This window comes from Drosophila santomea, chromosome 4 (genome assembly GCF_016746245.2).
Source record: "Drosophila santomea strain STO CAGO 1482 chromosome 4, Prin_Dsan_1.1, whole genome shotgun sequence".
In the NCBI taxonomy this organism is placed as follows: Eukaryota; Metazoa; Arthropoda; class Insecta; order Diptera; family Drosophilidae; genus Drosophila; species Drosophila santomea.
Genome location: NC_053020.2, coordinates 917,250 through 935,043, shown reverse-complemented (window position 1 = coordinate 935,043; position 17,794 = coordinate 917,250). Strand labels below are relative to the sequence as shown.

At 36.2% G+C, this 17,794-nt stretch overlaps 1 protein-coding gene across 3 annotated transcripts; it reads left to right on the top strand.

Annotated features, from left to right (window-relative positions):
* Positions 1-9,781: 9,781 nt before the first annotated feature.
* LOC120454911 lies at positions 9,782-17,669 on the top strand. 3 transcript variants are annotated; one of them, XM_039640609.1, is made up of 2 exons: positions 9,782-9,867; positions 15,776-17,669. In XM_039640609.1, the coding sequence occupies exon 2, from the start codon at positions 15,839-15,841 to the stop codon at positions 17,636-17,638; it is 1,800 nt and encodes a 599-aa protein (XP_039496543.1). In that variant the 5' UTR covers positions 9,782-9,867; positions 15,776-15,838; the 3' UTR covers positions 17,639-17,669. The 3 variants fall into 3 exon arrangements, with proteins under 3 accessions (XP_039496543.1, XP_039496542.1, XP_039496541.1); XM_039640608.1 differs by having other exon boundaries at positions 9,782-10,035; XM_039640607.1 differs by having other exon boundaries at positions 9,782-10,042.
* The last annotated feature ends 125 nt before the right edge of the window (positions 17,670-17,794 follow it).

Sequence of the window (17,794 nt, the reverse complement as noted above, 5' to 3'; positions counted from 1 at the left end):
CATTTGTTGCGGCTCCATACGAAGTTGGTTTTATTTCCGCCTTTCCCGAGCTTGTTATAGGTTTCAATATTTGTTCGTTGTTGTATAAAATTTGTGCACTCAAAAATGTATACATTGCGAAATCAAAGAAATTAACGACTTTTGTCTTTTTCCACTTGAGCGCAAAATAATACAAAACAGTAACGTTGTCCAATTTTGGTGTTTTTTGAACGACTCATTGATTTCACACGATTTTCTTTTATTATATTTGTATTTTATAAACAGGTCCAAACAACAGCTGTTTTCCGTCACTAAAGCGGATACTAGAACTTTTGTTCTTAGATTAAAGGTGTGATCGCCACTAGTTATATACCTCGTTAATGAATATTTTTTTTGATCACTTAATAATTTGTAATGCCGATTAATCAGTACTCCAATTACACTGAAATTTCTCTATTACAGTCCATTTAAATGTGTAACGTTTAGTTAATAGTTGGGAAAATTTAATAACAATTGTATTGGAGAAATATCAGTTTAATTGAAATTCTGTTGTATGAAATTTGTACAAAGAGGGAACGCTATAGTCGAGATCCCCGATTATCTGATACCCGTTACTCAGCTAGTGAAAGTGCGAAGGAGAAATTTCAACACTGACAGTTTGTGGGCGTGTCAAAAAGTTGTTTGGCAAATCGAGGGATATTTACAAAACTAACGAAAATGTGAAAAAATATCAAAATAGTTTTCAAAAGTGTGGGCGTGGCTGTATCTGGCGGTTTGTGGGCGTCAGGGTGGGCGTGGCTAAATGTTGAACGGTTTATTATTAACGGCATTAACAGCAGCTTTGATATGATATGATATAGTCCCAGTTTGATCAAATTAAATACGAAATTATATGTTTCCGAAATGCCGGTGTATAACGAATAGTTGTTTTTCATCATTGAGTCTTAATTCGGTATATACTAGTTTTTTGGCAATATAAAATAAACCGACATTTTACTTTGATCAAAATCTGATAACTAAAGCATATATCTGCCATAAAAGCAGTCGGGAAAATTACAAGCTAAATGATAGCTTCTTTGTTTTTAATAAAAAAAGGGCTAAAATCAACGGTTTTTAAACAATATATAACTTCTATTTTAATTTGATAAAATTTTAACATGTATATAAAATAAGTGCCATAGAAACAGCCGAAAGCTTATTTTAAAATTCGTTGTGTAAATTATTAAGTGTTCTGATTTGTTTTTTTTTTTTTTCAAATATAAAATTAAGGAACACTTTAAATACGACAAGAAAGAATCAAAGTATTTTATGGTATAATATAATAATAATCCAACTGGAAGTAAATTTGGAGTTTTTATAAACCGTCCCTAAATAATTAAAAAATGTGCTTATTTGGCTACTCATAACTTCTATTAATTAAGTAGTCGTTTACGAGGTGCAAGTAAAATGCTTGCTATCAAGTGCGAAAATTAGAACCGTCAAATAGGAATGTCAGAAAACACCACCATTAATATTCTGCGCACCCTCCATGTACGCGCGTAACCAGTTTTATCAGATAATAAACAGGTATCTGGTTTCAATTGTGAAGTTCCAACATCTGTCGCAACCGCCCAATTACAACACAAAGTCGAAGCTCATATAACTCAATTAGAGCAGTCTTTTTCTAAACGATAAAATAGCACCATCCGCTTTTGAGTCCGACTTTGACATTTTTTTTTCTTAAATAAAAATAGCATTTATTGTTTTATATTTTGTTTATAGGATTATTATACCCGTTACTCGTAGAGTCAAAGGGTATACTAGATTCATTGAAAAGTATGTAACAGGCAGACCATATAAAGTATATACAGTGGCGTGCAAGTATGAGTACATTGAGCATAATTGAGTACATGCGAGTTAATTTAAATTTTATTTTTTCCTAACGAAGAGAATTACATTGTTGATATTTTTTTTTTTAAGAATTTGTAAATAAATAATCAAAGAATCAATAGTAAAAATTTGGGTTCATTTGCTTAACTAATACCTTCTTTTATTTAGGCCAACAGTCAAAAGTAGCAAACATGTACTCATACTTGCACGCCACTGTATATTCTTGATCAGGATCAGTAGCCGAGTCGATCTGGCCATGTTCGTCTGTCCGGCCGTCTGTCCGTCTGAACGTCGAGATCTTAGGAACTACAAAAGCTAGAAAGTTGAGATTAAGCATACAGACTGCAGACATAGACGCAGCGCAAGTTTGTTCATTCATGTTGCATCGCCCACTCTAACGCCCAAAAATCTCCAAAAACTGACAGTGTGGAAAACTCTCCTTCTTATTTCCACTAGCTGAGTAACGGGTATCAGATAGTCGGGGTACTCGACTATAGCGTTCTCTCTTGTTTTTGTTTATAGCAACTTAATAAAAGAGGCATTGGTTATAATAGAGGATTCAAAGTTAATAAGCTGTTGACAGTAGGGTTTTATTTTGTAAAATAAAACGTGTTCAGCACATTTAAATTTATATACACGTTGCTTGCTTCTGCATAGCTGTTTTTACAATATTGCTGCCGGCAGTGCACGTAGTGACCAGGAGAGTGGGCTATACAAAAATGAAAATCTACGGTGCTTGTTGGGTTCTAACAAGTCATACAGCAGTCGAAAGATACCGGGTTCAGGAAAAATAAGGTGTGAATTGTAGGAGTGCGATTTAAAGAAATTTGTGGACGTGGCAAGACACTTTTGTAATGAAACAAAAAAATTCTAAATGTGAGCGTGGCAGTTATAGGCGGTTTGTAACGTGGGTGGTGTGTCAACGTTTTGAAACAAACGAGCCCTGCTTCTAAGGTTCTAGAATCGGCAAGCCTACGCTCATAGATCCCGAGGACGGAGGAACTTACGAATATGACTATATATGAATATACATACATATGTACATACTTTATAGCGTCAGAAATGCTTACTTCTACCTGTTACATACTTTTCAACAAATCTAGTTAACTTTACGAGTACCTAGTAGAAATAATACTGCCCATATAGTTCAGAAATTCTATGCGCTTCCTGCTTTGAAAATCCAGTTACCAGAAGCAAGACTAAAGTGGTGAAAACTGAATAATTTTGTTTGTGTGTCACTCTAAATTTATATATGTGTTGCTTAGATAGATAAGGTTTATTATTATTTATATTAATTCTTTCTAGCTCCTGTATTTATAAAGAACTAGACGTTTAAACAGATATGGAAATGGCGATTCGCCGAGTAATTTTGATCAAAACTGCCGAGTAAGGAACACTAACTTTCAATTCCATAATATTTACGAAATTGAATATAACCTAAAGCATGGAAGCTATACTGAATAAAAACACTAGCTTATTGTGGAGTAGAATTTATATTCGTTCTTCTCAAGGCTTTCATTGGCATCAGAATTTGTTTAACACAAAGTTAGAAATTTGGGTCCCTAAAACCTCTGTCAGTATATGTACATACATACATAAATGTAAATGGGGGTGCTCTATTGCCCAGCTATTTTCAATGGCTTCTATTTCCCAATGGAGTTTATTGGTTGTAAACGGATTGTAAGCTCAGAGTACTTCGGAAGATCTTGCCCAGCTCTATTGGCAGCCAAATACCCTAGATAAAGATAATTGTTTTGGTAGTCCCAGACAGCAGCCACCACCCACTGCCTACTTCACTTGTCCACATTTAAAGTCGCCCTGGCCCATCCTCAAATTGTACTCAGCAGCGCCGTTTCATTTATTTCATTAGTGTCCTGTTCCCCTTCTTCACATCGCTGATACGCCTTATTGTTGGTGTTATCCTTGCATGACTGATGTCGCTGTTGCTCCGTTACTGTTGAAATTACACATTTTTGTGGTTGCTTCCTGCTGTGCGTGCGTCTTGGGATTAGCTGGCCTTTGTCATTGTTCCAATCCTGGTTTTGCTAGTTGTTTAAAAACCGTTTAACGATTTCCCGTCGGCGAGCAGTCCCAATCTTGTTTTTGCCTTACAGCTAATAGCAAATGAACAAGAAATTTGCACTCATAAAAATTTTCTAGTGGTTAAAAACGCAATGCTTATATAAATATGTATATAAACATTTTATTGTGGTATGGAACTCCCTTTGGCAATCTATGAATTTGGATTTTTAATCTGCTACTGAAAAGGCATATATGTATGTTCAAATTCGACATACGTAATATAAATTAAAGTCACTGGGTTTCTCGATCTGTAAATAGCAATGAGGACTACGATAAACGCATAAAAATTCCCAGTCAGCAACCTCTTAAATATTATATTACTCTATGACCATATAAATAATTGACACTATTAGTATTATAATTAGCAGTATAACATGTTCATTTTTTTGATTTTTGCTTATAGTCGAAATGTATTAATAAATAAAACATAATTTATACCAATTTTAAACCTTAATTTTGGTTATAATCTACCAAAAATTATATCTTTGTAGGAAGATACTGCCTTTCATTTATGCAACGCTCTTATTTAATACAGTAGCATTCTGTTTTTTTTGGTAGTGTAAGTAACTACCCCTGTGTCTCATTTCGTTGGCTGTCACGGTTGTATATATGTACATATATATTCTATTGTTGAATTATACCTAATACGTTAACTCCTTTGGGACTGGTGATTATCAAACAATTTGCACGCATTACGGTATAATATTTGACTAGGGAACATTCAAATTATGACTCAAAGAAGTTAGTAGCCAGATGAATACGCGAAAAGATAATTTGACACCTGATTAAGAAAAAACAAGAGAATGCTGTATAGAGAATGCTATAGTCGGGTCCACCGACTATCAGATACCCGTTACTCAACTAGTGAAATTGCAAACGAGAAATTTCAACATTTTTTGGAATATCGGTAGAAATTGGACAAAAAAGTAATAAAATTAAAAATGTTGTAAAAAGTTGTTTGGCAAATCGATAGAAATTTACAAGACTAACAAAAAATTCTAAAGTTGTGGACGTGGCAGTTTTGGCCGGTTTGTGGACGTGGCACGACTTTGTCTCTGGAAGCTGTATGCTTAATCAATTACAACATTCTAGCTTTTATAGTTCCCGAGATCGAAGCGGTCATACGTACAGACAGGCGGACGGACAGACGGACGTGACCAGTTCGACTTGGGTATTGATCCTGATCAAGAATATATATACTTTATAAGGTCGGTAACGCTTCCTTCTGCCTTTTACATACTTTTCAATGGTATATAGTATGGTAATGAATATGGTATACCCTTTTACTCTACGAGTAAAAAGCCAAATACGATTTTTATTCAACACCTTGTTTCAATAGAACGTAAAACTCAGTATGTATTTTGGAGTCCTGTTTTTATTGATGTTTTTTAAGAAAATCCTGCGTCATACTACATAAAAACAAGAGAGAACGCTATAGTCGAGTTCCCCGACTATCTGATACCTGTTACTCAGATAGTGGAAGTCCGAAGGGGAGTCTTCGACACTCACAGTTTTTGGCGGTTTGTGGGCGTTATAGTGGGCGTGGCAACAAGTTTTTTGACAAATCGATAGAAATTTACAAGACCAATACAAAAATGAAAAAATTTCAGAACATTTTTCAAAAGTGTGGGCGTGGCAGCTTTGTGCGGTTTGTGGGCGTTAGAGTGGGCGTGGCAACATGTATCGACAAACTTGCGCTGCTTCTATGTCTCTGTAGTCTGTATGCTTAATCTCAACTTTTTAGCTTTAGTAGTTCCTGAGATCTTTACGTTCATAAGGACGGACAGACGGACAGAAGGACGGACATGGCCAGATTGACTCAGCTATTGATCCTGATCAAGAATATATAATATATACTCTATATGGTCGGAAACGCTTCCTTCTGCTTGTTACATACTCTACGAGTAACGGGTATAAAAACCAAAATACTTTACAATGAAATATTTGTAGGTTAATCTTTAATATTTATTACGTGGTTAATTCCTGAACGTATCGTTTTATAGATTTCTCAAATTTTTTGCATATGTGCATGTAGATGGTTCAGTAAAATATTTTCCGTTTAAGAGAAATATAAAATAAACAAGAGAGAACGCTATAGTCGAGTTCCCCGACTATCTGATACCCGTTACTCAGCTAGTGGAAGGGAGAAGGAGAGTCTTAAACACAATTTTTGGCGGTTTGTAGGCGTTATAGTGGGCGTGGCAGAAAGTTTTTTGGCAAATCGATAGAAATTTACAAGACCAATATAAAAATGAAAAAATATCAAAACATTTTTCAAAAGTGTGGGCGTAGCAGCCTTGGGCGGTTTGAGGGCGTGACAAAAAGTCTTTTGGTAAATCGATAGAAAATTACAAGACTAATACAAAAATGAAAAAATTTCAAAACATTTTTCAAAAGTGTGGGCGTGGCAGTTTTGGGCGGTTTGTGGGCGTTAGAGTGGGCGTGACAACATGAATCGACAAACTTGCGCTGCTTCTATGTCTCTGGAGTCTGTATGCTTAATCTCAACTTTCTAGCTTTTGTAGTTCCTGAGATCTCGACGTTCATACGGACGGACAGACGGACATGGCCAGATCGACTCGGCTATTGATCCTGATCAAAAATATATATACTTTATATGGTCGGAAACGCTTCCTTCTGCCTGTTACATACTTTTCAACGAATCTAGTATACCCTTTTACTCTACGAGTAACGGGTATAAAAACTCTATAATCAAGTGCATAGATTACAAGTAATCCGTCGTTATGTGATCAGAAAAGCTACCATTTTTAAGGACTGCACACGAACAATAAGCAGTTTAGGCTACTCCATAATGAATATGAAATTGTGATTTGCCGACATTTGATATAGGACGGTCTGGAAAACAAAAAACTGGTTTACCTTTGTAGAGAGTATATTGATTTCAGTCAAAAGTATATATATTCAATGCTTCAGCTTGTCGAAGCTAGCTTACTTTTAATTTATGATTAATTTTACGACTTCGACCACTTTTAAAGAAGGTAATATTTCGCAAATTTCTAAACAAAATACCGTCCTTTATATACCTAAGCACGAGAGAACGCTATAGTCGGTTTCCTCGCCTATCTGATACCCGTTACTCAGCTAGTGGAAGTGCGAAGGAGTCTTCAGCACTTACAGTTTTAGGCGGTTTATGGGCGTTAGAGTGGGCGTGGCAAAAAGATTTTTGGCCAATCGATAGAAATTCACAAGACCATTATTAAAATGAAAAAATTTCAAAACATTTTTCAAAAGTGTGGGCGTGGCAGTTTTGGGCGGTTTGTGGGCGTTAGAGTGGGCGTGACAACATGAATCGACAAACTTGCGCTGCGTCTATGTCCCTGGAGTCTGTATGCTTAATCTCAACTCTCAAGCTTTTGTAGTTCCTGAGATCTCAGCGTTCATACGGACAGACAGACAGACGGACGGACGGACATGGCTAGATCGACTCAGCTATTGATCTAGATCAAGAATATACATACATATATACTTTATATGGTCGGAAAAGATTCCTTCTGCCTGTTACACACTTTCCAACGAATCAAGTATATTCTTTTACTCTACGAGTAACGGGTATAACAATAAACTTATATCAGCTGTTTAGACTTCGGTTTACCAAAGAACAATTTAAAGTGGTTTCCATTAGGTTGGTATTCTAAGAAAATGTAATCGAAATCTTCACGATTTTAGAAAAAGAGTGTCGAATACAAATAATAACAATGATTTGAGCAAATTGTTTACTTATAGAGCCTGTCGGCCTTTGAAAGGTGATATGTAAGTGTTGAATGACAACGAGGGATTATTTGGCAAATCTTAATCATATTGCTGGCAATCTCTTAAAGTGGTTGTGCGACCAGCAATCCCAGAAAGGTGACAAGGTTACTAGGAGTCGACAAGATTAGGATTTTAACAATGAGCATACGGGCTTACGGCCCATGCACCAGAGTTAGGTAGATTTAGTATAAAACAACTGTTCAATTACACGTAGGTCTTTACCTATGTATATACACCGCTTTTGGAGATAATTAGGGTTATATCCGTGGAAGGTTTTAACGTTTTCGAAAATTTAAAAATAAATACAATTTTAAATTGTATAAAAATGGGTGGTACGTTTTACATACTTTTAACACAGCATCCTTTCTTGATATTGATTATTTTTGTATGTTAAGGGATTTGTTTTAATTTTAAATTATATAAAAATGGGTGGTACGTTTTACCTAGTTTTAACACAGCATTCTTTTTTGATATTGATTATTTTCTTATGTTAAAGGATTTGTTTTAAATTTAAATTTAGATTGTGTTATTAATTTAAATGTGAATGCTTCACATAATATTTAAACCGTTTGATGCAAGAACCATACAGCTTCCGGATATACAAAGATTACAAAACTGAAAATCTAGAAGTTTTTTAATAACTTCTTTGAAGATTTCATTTATTTTGCATACATAGGCAAAATAATCCGGTTCCAAAAAAGTTTTCACAATTTAAAACAAGAGAGAACGCTATAGTCGAGTTCCCGGACTATCTGATACCCGTTACTCAGCTAGTGGATGTACGAAGAAGAAATTTCAACACTGACAGTTTTTGGCGGTTTGTGGGCGTTAGAGTGGGCGTGGCAAAAAGCTTTTTGGCAAATTGATAGAAATTTACAAGACTAATACAAAAATGAAAAAATATCAAAACATTTATCAAAAGTGTGGGCGTGGCAGCTTTGGGCGGTTTGTGCGCGTTAGAGTGGGCGTAGCAAAAAGTTTTTTGGCAAATCGATAGAAATTTACAAGACTAATACAAAAATAAAAAAATATCAAAACATTTATCAAAAGTGTGGGCGTGGCAGCTTTGGGCGGTTTGTGGGCGTTAGAGTGGGCGTGGCAACATGCGGCGACAAACTTGCGCTGCTTCTATGTCTCTGGAGTCTGTATGCTTAATCTCAACTTTCTAGCTTTTGTAGTTCCTGAGATCTCAGCGTCCATACAGACGGACGGACAGACGGACGGACAGACAGACATCGCCAGATCGACTCGGCTATTGATCCTGATCAAGAATATATATACTTTATATGGTCGGAAACGCTTCCTTCTGCCTGTTACATACTTTTCAACGAATCTAGTATACACTTTTACTCTACGAGTAACGGGTATAAAAGCCAATGCCCACATAAACAAGAATAAAATTATTTTTTACTAATCAATTTTATTAATATCAATTTAATAATTTTGGTATCAAATGAAAAACTAATTCTCAAAATTATAGAAAATTGTTATTAACAAGCATTGATCCCGAACAAATTTTATTTATGGAAAACTGGTTCTACATGTATACGTTATCTATTTTTGTTTTATTAGCATGTTCCTAAAAACAGTTTAATAAAGAAGTAAATGCGTATATGAGCAATCTGATAATGCTCTTATTGATTACCTACGATGCAGATTCTGTATACCTCAAATCTATATATGTATATATAAAAAATTAAATAAACTTCCTATCATGTATTTCGGGGATACATGTATACACCGCACTTTCTACAAAAAGAATTAAGGGCACAGTACGCTTTTCTCCTATGGAAAATGCGAATGCTAAAACAAGATGGGTGTAGGTGTAATTGGTCGAGGCCGCTTTTAACTTTTATGAGGCCCAACAGAGACAGCGCTAATACCATGAATGGCGTAAAGAGGACAGGCCAACAATAACGAATATTTGAATCCCACCCTGAGAGCTCTTGATCTTTTCGACCAATGAAAAGCGCTAGGGTATGGTAAGGCGTGGCCTACACCGCGTTTGTGCTACTTGCACCGTAATGGCCAAGCCCTCAGCCATTTTAGCCCGACTCAGACATAGTTTGAGCACCGCGTCGACCGCACGTTCCTGATTTTTACCAAAATTTCGCTTGATGAAGCCATAAGAAGATCGCCAATGCTGCGGCTCACATCGAAGCCAGTGTATGTTCGTGTTCATTACATTTGTGCTATTATCGTGTTTTTATGAATAGTTACAGTTTCCCATTTAGTGGCAGTGATAAGCAGTTATTGCCCAAAATAATTATTAATAAATATACTAGAAATGGAGTGACGGTTGCAGTCACGATTTACTTATACAGTTGGATACAGGTAAATCGTAAGTTCAGGCGGTATATATATACATATACCTAATTTATACCTAATTATTATTAAGTACAGAAGTCCCAAACCTAACAAATTACATATCTTATTTATAAATATTAATTGTAAAATAAATATCCGGCAGTAATTTATTCGAATCCACTTGCGTTTATATTATTTTAGTAGGTACTCTTCGGTCCTAGAAATCGCTTTCAGCCGGATTAAAATAACAAGAGGAAACGCCGTAGTCCAGATTCTTGACTGTGATATACCCGACAAAATTAAACAACCATTATTTTTCACAAGTGTGGCTACTTTAAAAGTGAAGAAGTACTTTACAAAGTTTTTATAGATGTATAAATTATAAGTTTTGGCCATTCGAGTGAGCATGAGAAAAATATTTTACAACTTAATAGCTTAATTACATATATATACCATATATATATATACATATATGTATATAAGCACTTTATACGGTCGGAAAAACTGTCTTATATTTTTAATACCCCTTTACTCTACAAGTAACGGGCTTAACTACTTAGATCGGACGACTCTATCAAATAATTAGCCACACAGGAATTTCCTGGCAACCTTGTAATTATTTGCTAGTCTTAAAAAATGTTAGGCGATATTATTTGTTTATATATATATAAACATCAAAATCTTTTTAGTCGTTAGAAGCATTTTTATGAACATTTATTTTGTAACTTTCTGTCTCTTTGAGCCATAGGATATTGGATGCTTGGTGACAATTATACTATTTTGTGGGCCACGACCAATTATTTATTTTTTTAAGGACAAGGGCGTGCTTGGTATTATAAAAAAGGTGGCCAAGTGAATTTGATGATACTTATATGACCAAAACCTTATACATTTTGGTAGTCCATCCGATTCCAAACCTATGGATCACCGGTTTGGAGTTCGCGTTATGGATTTCACTCGGGTCGCATTGAATCGATTCAAAAAAACTTACCGTTTGCTTCACAGCGCGTATATTGGGATGCAATACCTCTTTATTCCAGTAGCCTATTGTTAATTAACCTAACTCCACTAGCTAACCGTAAAACGATGATTGGAACAGTAGGTTTATGTATTCTTATTCGTGGTAAAGTTGATAGCCCAGACTTGGTTAGTCGGCCAAACTTCTCTTTTCAAGCAGATTCACTAAAGATTACGAAAACCTAATTTTAATCATTGTTGACTTAACTATGAGTGGCATGACCCCTACAGAGTATTATGTTCTGACTATAATAGACATTATCCTATTATGTCGAATCGCTTCTTAAAGCGATCAATACTTTCTTAACACATAAATAGATCCTACTTATATTTAAATATTTTTTGGTTTTTAACTGTTTCGTTTATCGCGTTTATCTTTTCGCGAATCGAGCAGTACGATACACAGCAGCGCCCCTCGGTCGGTGGGGCGGGTGGTTTTCCGTGACGCGCGTTAAAAAACAAAATGATATACCAATCTCCGTTAATATCGAGTTTTATATTTTATTGAATAAGATCATTCAAAATGAGTAAAAACTTCTCATCACTGAAAAGTGACGTAAAAAGGGGTACTTATTAACAGCCATTAACAGTAAGTGCCATTGATTGAAAATGTGTTCAGCTTTGGTAACCCCATAAACCTTACAGTAAGATAAACATATAGTCGTAATAAGAGCCTCTTGCATTACCTGAGGAACTGATTTATATGTGGGATATTCAATTAATTACTTTACAAAGTCTAAAAAGTATACCTCGCCTGCCATGATTTCACAAATGTTCGAGAGTTCACTGGGCCCAAACCAAAACCAAACAAGAGAGAACGCTATTGTCGATTTTTCAGACTATCAAATAACCGTTACTTGGTAGAAGTGCGAACGATAAGTTTCAACATTTTCTGGAATATCGGTAAAAATTAAAATAAACAAGAGAAAACGCTATAGTCGAGTTGCCGACTATCTGATACCCGTTACTCAGCTATTAGAAGTGCAAAGGAGAGACTTCAACAGTAACAGTTTTTGGTGGTTTGTGGGCATTAGAGTGGGCGTGGCAAAAATTTACAAGACTAACAAAAATTTTAAAAAATATCAAAACATTTTTCAAAAGTGTGGCAGTTTTAGTCGGTTTGTAGGTGTTAGGGTGGGCATTGCAAAAATTTTCTTGCCAAATCTAAAGAAATTTACATGATAAATAAAAAAATATCAAAACTTTTTTCAAAAGAGTGGACGTGGCAGCTTTGGGCGGTTTGTGGGCGTGGCAAAAAGTTTTTCTGCAGATCGATAAAATATTACAATACTAATAAAAAAATATATAAGCATTTGTCAAAAGTGGGGGCGTGGCAACATGGGTCAACAAACTTGTGCTGCGTTTTTGTCTCTGGATTCTGCATGCTTAACCTTAACTTTCTAGCTTGTATAGTTCCTGAGATCTCGACGTTCATACGGAAAGAGAGACGGACGGACGGACAATGCCAGATCGATTCAGCTGTTGATCCTGATCAAGAATATATGTACTTCATATGGTCGGAAACGCTTCCTTCTGCCTGTTACATACTTTTCAACGATTCTAGTATACCCTTTTACTCTACGATTAACGGGTATAAACATTGCGCTGGTCGTGGGCGTGGCATAAAGTTTTTTTCCATATCGATAGAAATTTAAAAGACTAATAAAAGGTCAAAACATTTTTTAAATGTGTGGCACCTTTGGGCAGTTTATGGCCGTGGCAACATTTAGAAACGAGCTTGCGCTGCGTCTATGCCTGAACTCTGCATGCTAAATCTCACTTTTTAGCTGTAATGGTTCTTAAGTGAGGTTTCCAAATGGTGACACGACCACTGACACGTCCACACTTAAAAAAAATGTTTTCACAATTTTTATAGTCTTATAAATTTTTTATCGATTTAATTTTTTTTTACACAATTTTTACCGAAATTTCAGAAAATGTTGACATTTCTCGTTCGCACTGCCACTCGCTGAGTAACGGGTATCTGGTAGTCGGGGAACTCGACTGGAGCATTATTACGTGCTTGTATAATACCAGTTACTCGTAAAAAAAAAGATTATAACAAATTTGTTGAAAAGTGTGAAACAGGTAAAAGTATATATTTTCTTGTCCGTTCGTATAAGCGCCTCGATATCAGGAATTCACATAGAATACAGGCATGCTCCGGTAATCGAACTTGTAAGATTTTTACGATTTCGATTTGAAGTCGTAAAATTGGTGCTCCGGTTTTCGAAATCGTAAGAATTTTTCGATTTGTAAAACGGGCACTTTTGTCTGGCTGAAATGAAAAGCAAATGCCTTTTTTTATATCAAATCAGATCTTATTTACTAAGGGAAAAAAATATTTATCTCAGTGGTCTATTGATGGTATTTCTACATCCCCACAAAATCATTCTGCCACTTAGTTATTTTATAAAAAATATATTACTGACCCCACCTCAGATTTGACAAACAAAATGTTGCCGTCGTCAACAACAATTTACGATTTGGTAAGGGGTCGATAAGTACGTCGCCAAAAGCTATCGCGAAGGTTGTCATACTGTTCGTGGAACAAATAAGGCAGATAAAAATACATATAAAATATAAAAGAATTCGTTAATTAATTTAAAAGAGGGCCAAAAGTGTTCTTTGTAAATAATGCTATTTAATTTAATTACTTAAATGGTCAAAGTGCAGTAAAATAGTTATTGCGAACATCGGAATTAAATCTGTGAAAAAGGTGGCAGCTCCAGATTTTCTCAAGCCCTCCAATAAACGCAAGTTTATTTTCTTACATTTTTATTTTCATTTTATTATATAATATTTAAACCTTTTACTCGTAAAGTAAAAGAGTGTACTAAATTCGTTGGAAAGTGTGTAACACGCAGAAGGAAGCGTTTCCTACCATAGAAAGTATATATATTTTTGATCAGGATCAATAGCCGAGTCGATCTGGTCATGCCCGTCTGACCGTCTGTCTGTCTGTCGTTGATATTAAGCATGCAGACTCCAGAGACTTACCGCAACGCAAGGTTGTCGATTCATGTTGGCCACAAAGCTTCCAAAACTGCCACGCCCACACTTTTGAATGTTTTGATATTTTTTCACATTCCTGTAAATTTCTCTCGATTTCCCAAAAATCGTTTGCCACGCCCACTCTAGCGCCCACAAACCGCCAAAAACAGTCAGTGCTGAAATTTCTCCTGCGCACTTCCACTAGCTAGGTAACGGGTATCGGATAGTCGGGGAACTCGACTATAGCGTTCTTTCGTTTTTTAAATTTTTTTTATAGAAATGCTGAAATTTCCCAAAGCTGAGTAACTTAAATGCTCGTTGTACTTTAAAAGAGAATGAAAAGTACAAAAATTGAAAATTTGACATAAACCAAAAATTATATGGTCACCAGAAATAAATGTTGGTTTCCCTGTTATTCGGATCGTTCCAATGACGGCTTTATGAAAGAACTGTCCGTTTTTTAAAATAATAAACTAGAAATTCTTAAAATAAACAAGTATAAACTTTTAACATGCAAAGATATTATATAATGTATATGAAAATATGTCTGAATACATAAATTACCTAAGACCTTTTTGTTTTATCTGTTGGTGTTTTTGTTTATTTTATTTTGTTTTTATATAATAGTCTCCATCGTAGACTGCTGTTACAGTGACATTTATAAAAGTTTTTTATAGTAGAAAGTACTAAAAAAAAATAATAATAATAAATATATTATTAAACCTACGAAAATTTTCATGAATGAACAAATACAAAAAATGTAAGTAATGGAAGAGTTTAACTATTATTACGTCAATATATTTGCGCCACAGAAAGGGTATGAGTATAATAACCGTTCACGAGTTATTTATCTTAAACAATGCTTTTTAGATTTATTTTAAAAAGTCAAGAGAAGTGATCACGGGCCATTTCAATGTAGGCTTGTCCTAATGGCCATCCAATTTTCTGAACGTCGAAATCTTGCGAACTTTAAAAGTGAAAAAATTATAGTAAAGCGTGCAGATCATACGCTGTTCAGAACATTGCCACGTCCACTCTAAAAACAAAACTCGCCCTGACCGGGACACACCATTCGAAAAAGTTTATTTTATTTTAATTTAATCATTTGTTTTGCAATTTTCTGGGTCAATAACATTTTTGCCACTAACTTACTTTTCTCTTTTTTTATATTAATAACATGTTAAAAGTTATTTTAGTTCATCTAAAAAAAAAGAATAAAAATATCGACCATTTTGGACAAATGTCTCGAAAACATTTAACATAATAAAAAAAGAAGTCGCATTGGTCGGTTGCTTCCAGTTTAGGTGCCACCTTTTTGTGCTAAAACGTTTTACATTTGAGGCAAGTTTTTTTGTCAACTCGAAATCAAAAAGATACAAAAGTTTTAGAATTTTCTGCCTAATAAATGGAGAAGTACCAATCTTAAGGCTATTCTTTTTATAAAGCAACGTTACGTCTCATGAAGCAATGAAATGTTAAAATAAATATTCGTAAGACGAAAAGTGAATTACATTATTTTCCAACCAAAATCCATAATCATTTATAACGTCGTTTAGTTGGAAAATCAAACGCGCCTAAAATTGTTACACACATCCATCCTGGTTCGAGCATAAGGCTCCCATGCCCACGTGACGGGTGTCTGATAGTCGACGAACTACACTATATATATACTCTCTTTTTTTCATTTATCTGGTTGCCTGTTTAAATATAAAAAACTTTTTTTAATAGGGAAACTATTTTTGTTTATTTTAAACAGGTCAAATTGGATGGTCTTCGATGGTGTCACCTATGTCATTTTAGTGTGAATGTAAAGTAGCAAATGGCGCACTCTGACATATGTGCTTCACAGGCGACCAAAGCCGACCAGGATCAGGGAACGTCTTCAAGCGACAGCAATGTGCCAAAGCAATCCTTGCCTACCATCTACCCACTTGGAACGACAAGAACTTCACAAGCTCAATCAACGACGATGACTCTGGAACAATACCGCCTCCAGCTGTATAACTATGCCCTCAATATTGAACGACTACGCTGCCCCCAATATGGTGGGACGGGTAGCAGTGGAGCTAGAGCTCCTTGGTTGCATTTAAGTCCCTACGCACCCCATGGCTCAGGCAATTTAGCATCAGTTAACCGAATGTCCGCTCTTTCAACAATTTCCCTCTTTCCACAAACGCAACGTATTTTTCAACCCGAGGAGCCGAAACCGCAACACAGCTATATTGGTTTGATAGCCATGGCCATATTGAGCTCAACTGATATGAAGTTGGTCCTCTCAGATATTTATCAATATATTTTGGATAATTATCCTTACTTTAGAAGTCGGGGCCCGGGCTGGAGAAACTCCATTAGGCACAATCTCTCGCTAAATGATTGTTTTATCAAATCTGGCCGAAGTGCAAATGGCAAGGGCCACTACTGGGCAATACATCCAGCCAACATGGATGATTTTCGCAAAGGGGATTTTAGACGACGCAAAGCGCAGCGAAAGGTCCGAAAGCATATGGGTCTTTCGGTGGATGATGCCAGTACTGACTCGCCCAGCCCGCCGCCGTTGGATCTTACAACTCCACCTCCACCGAGTTCTCAGTCCGCACTGCAACTACCTGTCCTGGGTTATCCATACCACCAGCATTATATCGATCAATTCTTTAACCGGAGCTCAGCACCTGGTATGACGCATTATTCCCCCCCAGATCCATCCATGTTAATGCAACGAGAACAGGTTAACCACCTGGATCAGACAATCCAATCAGCTCAGCTTCAGCAGCAACATGCCCATCATCAGCACATTGCCTATATCAACTCCACCACGACAACAACAATCGCGAATATGTTTTCGCAGACACGGAAGCGCCAATTTGACGTGGCTTCACTTCTGGCACCCGATGTCCAAATCGTTGATATTGTCTCTGAAGACCAAAAGTCCTCAGTTACACCAACCACTTCGGCAAGGACAACGACTCAAACTCATCATACAGTCATTACCAAACAAACTATTCACCGCGAAGTTGTTTTGGAATTAGAGAAACCTGCGCCAGATACAGACATTGATACTGATATTGATGTAGAAGTTAACGTCGACGTGGTAGACGATAGCATTAATCCCGACCCTGATTCTTATGCGGATGCAGAAGAAAGGAAAAAAAAAAGAGGCAATTTGAAGCAAATATTTTCCATTGAGGACAATAACTCGTACCTAATCGATGGCAGGCTATCTTCATTTGATGCCGATCCCGATCATGATCCCGACCACGATCACGAAGAAATGGAACAGCACAACTTTTCAATTTCCAGCTCCGCAGCCAGGTCCTTGGGTAGCAGTAGTAGCCAACACGAGGAGTCTAGCTCACTAGAGGAATGTCCTATAGAAGAGTGCATTTTAGCGCCCCCAACTGCACTCATATCGTCAATACCGACTGCAAAACCATCAGCCCTGACAGTTCCCATTCCAGATGCATACATTGAACTCAACCATGTTGATCCACACATGCTTAGTAGGTACTACGGGTCGTATATTGCCGCAGCTGCCCGACAAGCCAGTATGGATGTGTCAAATACTTCGCGGACTTCCTCTATTACACCACCTCCAAAAATCGAAATGGTCTCACAAAAGTAAAAGATATATTCTTTGCACTTGTCTAAAAATATATAACAAACAATATTAAAAAGTGAACACCCACCCACCCACACAAGTCCATACCATACCATTATATTTATTAAATAGTGTTCTTTCAATGTAGATTTATATTTAAACGATCATAAAAAATGTTAA

Excerpts from the sequence above, each read along its gene's own strand:
- LOC120454911 (XM_039640609.1), top strand. The coding sequence starts at position 15,839 with ATGGCGCACTCTGACATATGTGCTTCACAGGCGACCAAAGCCGACCAG.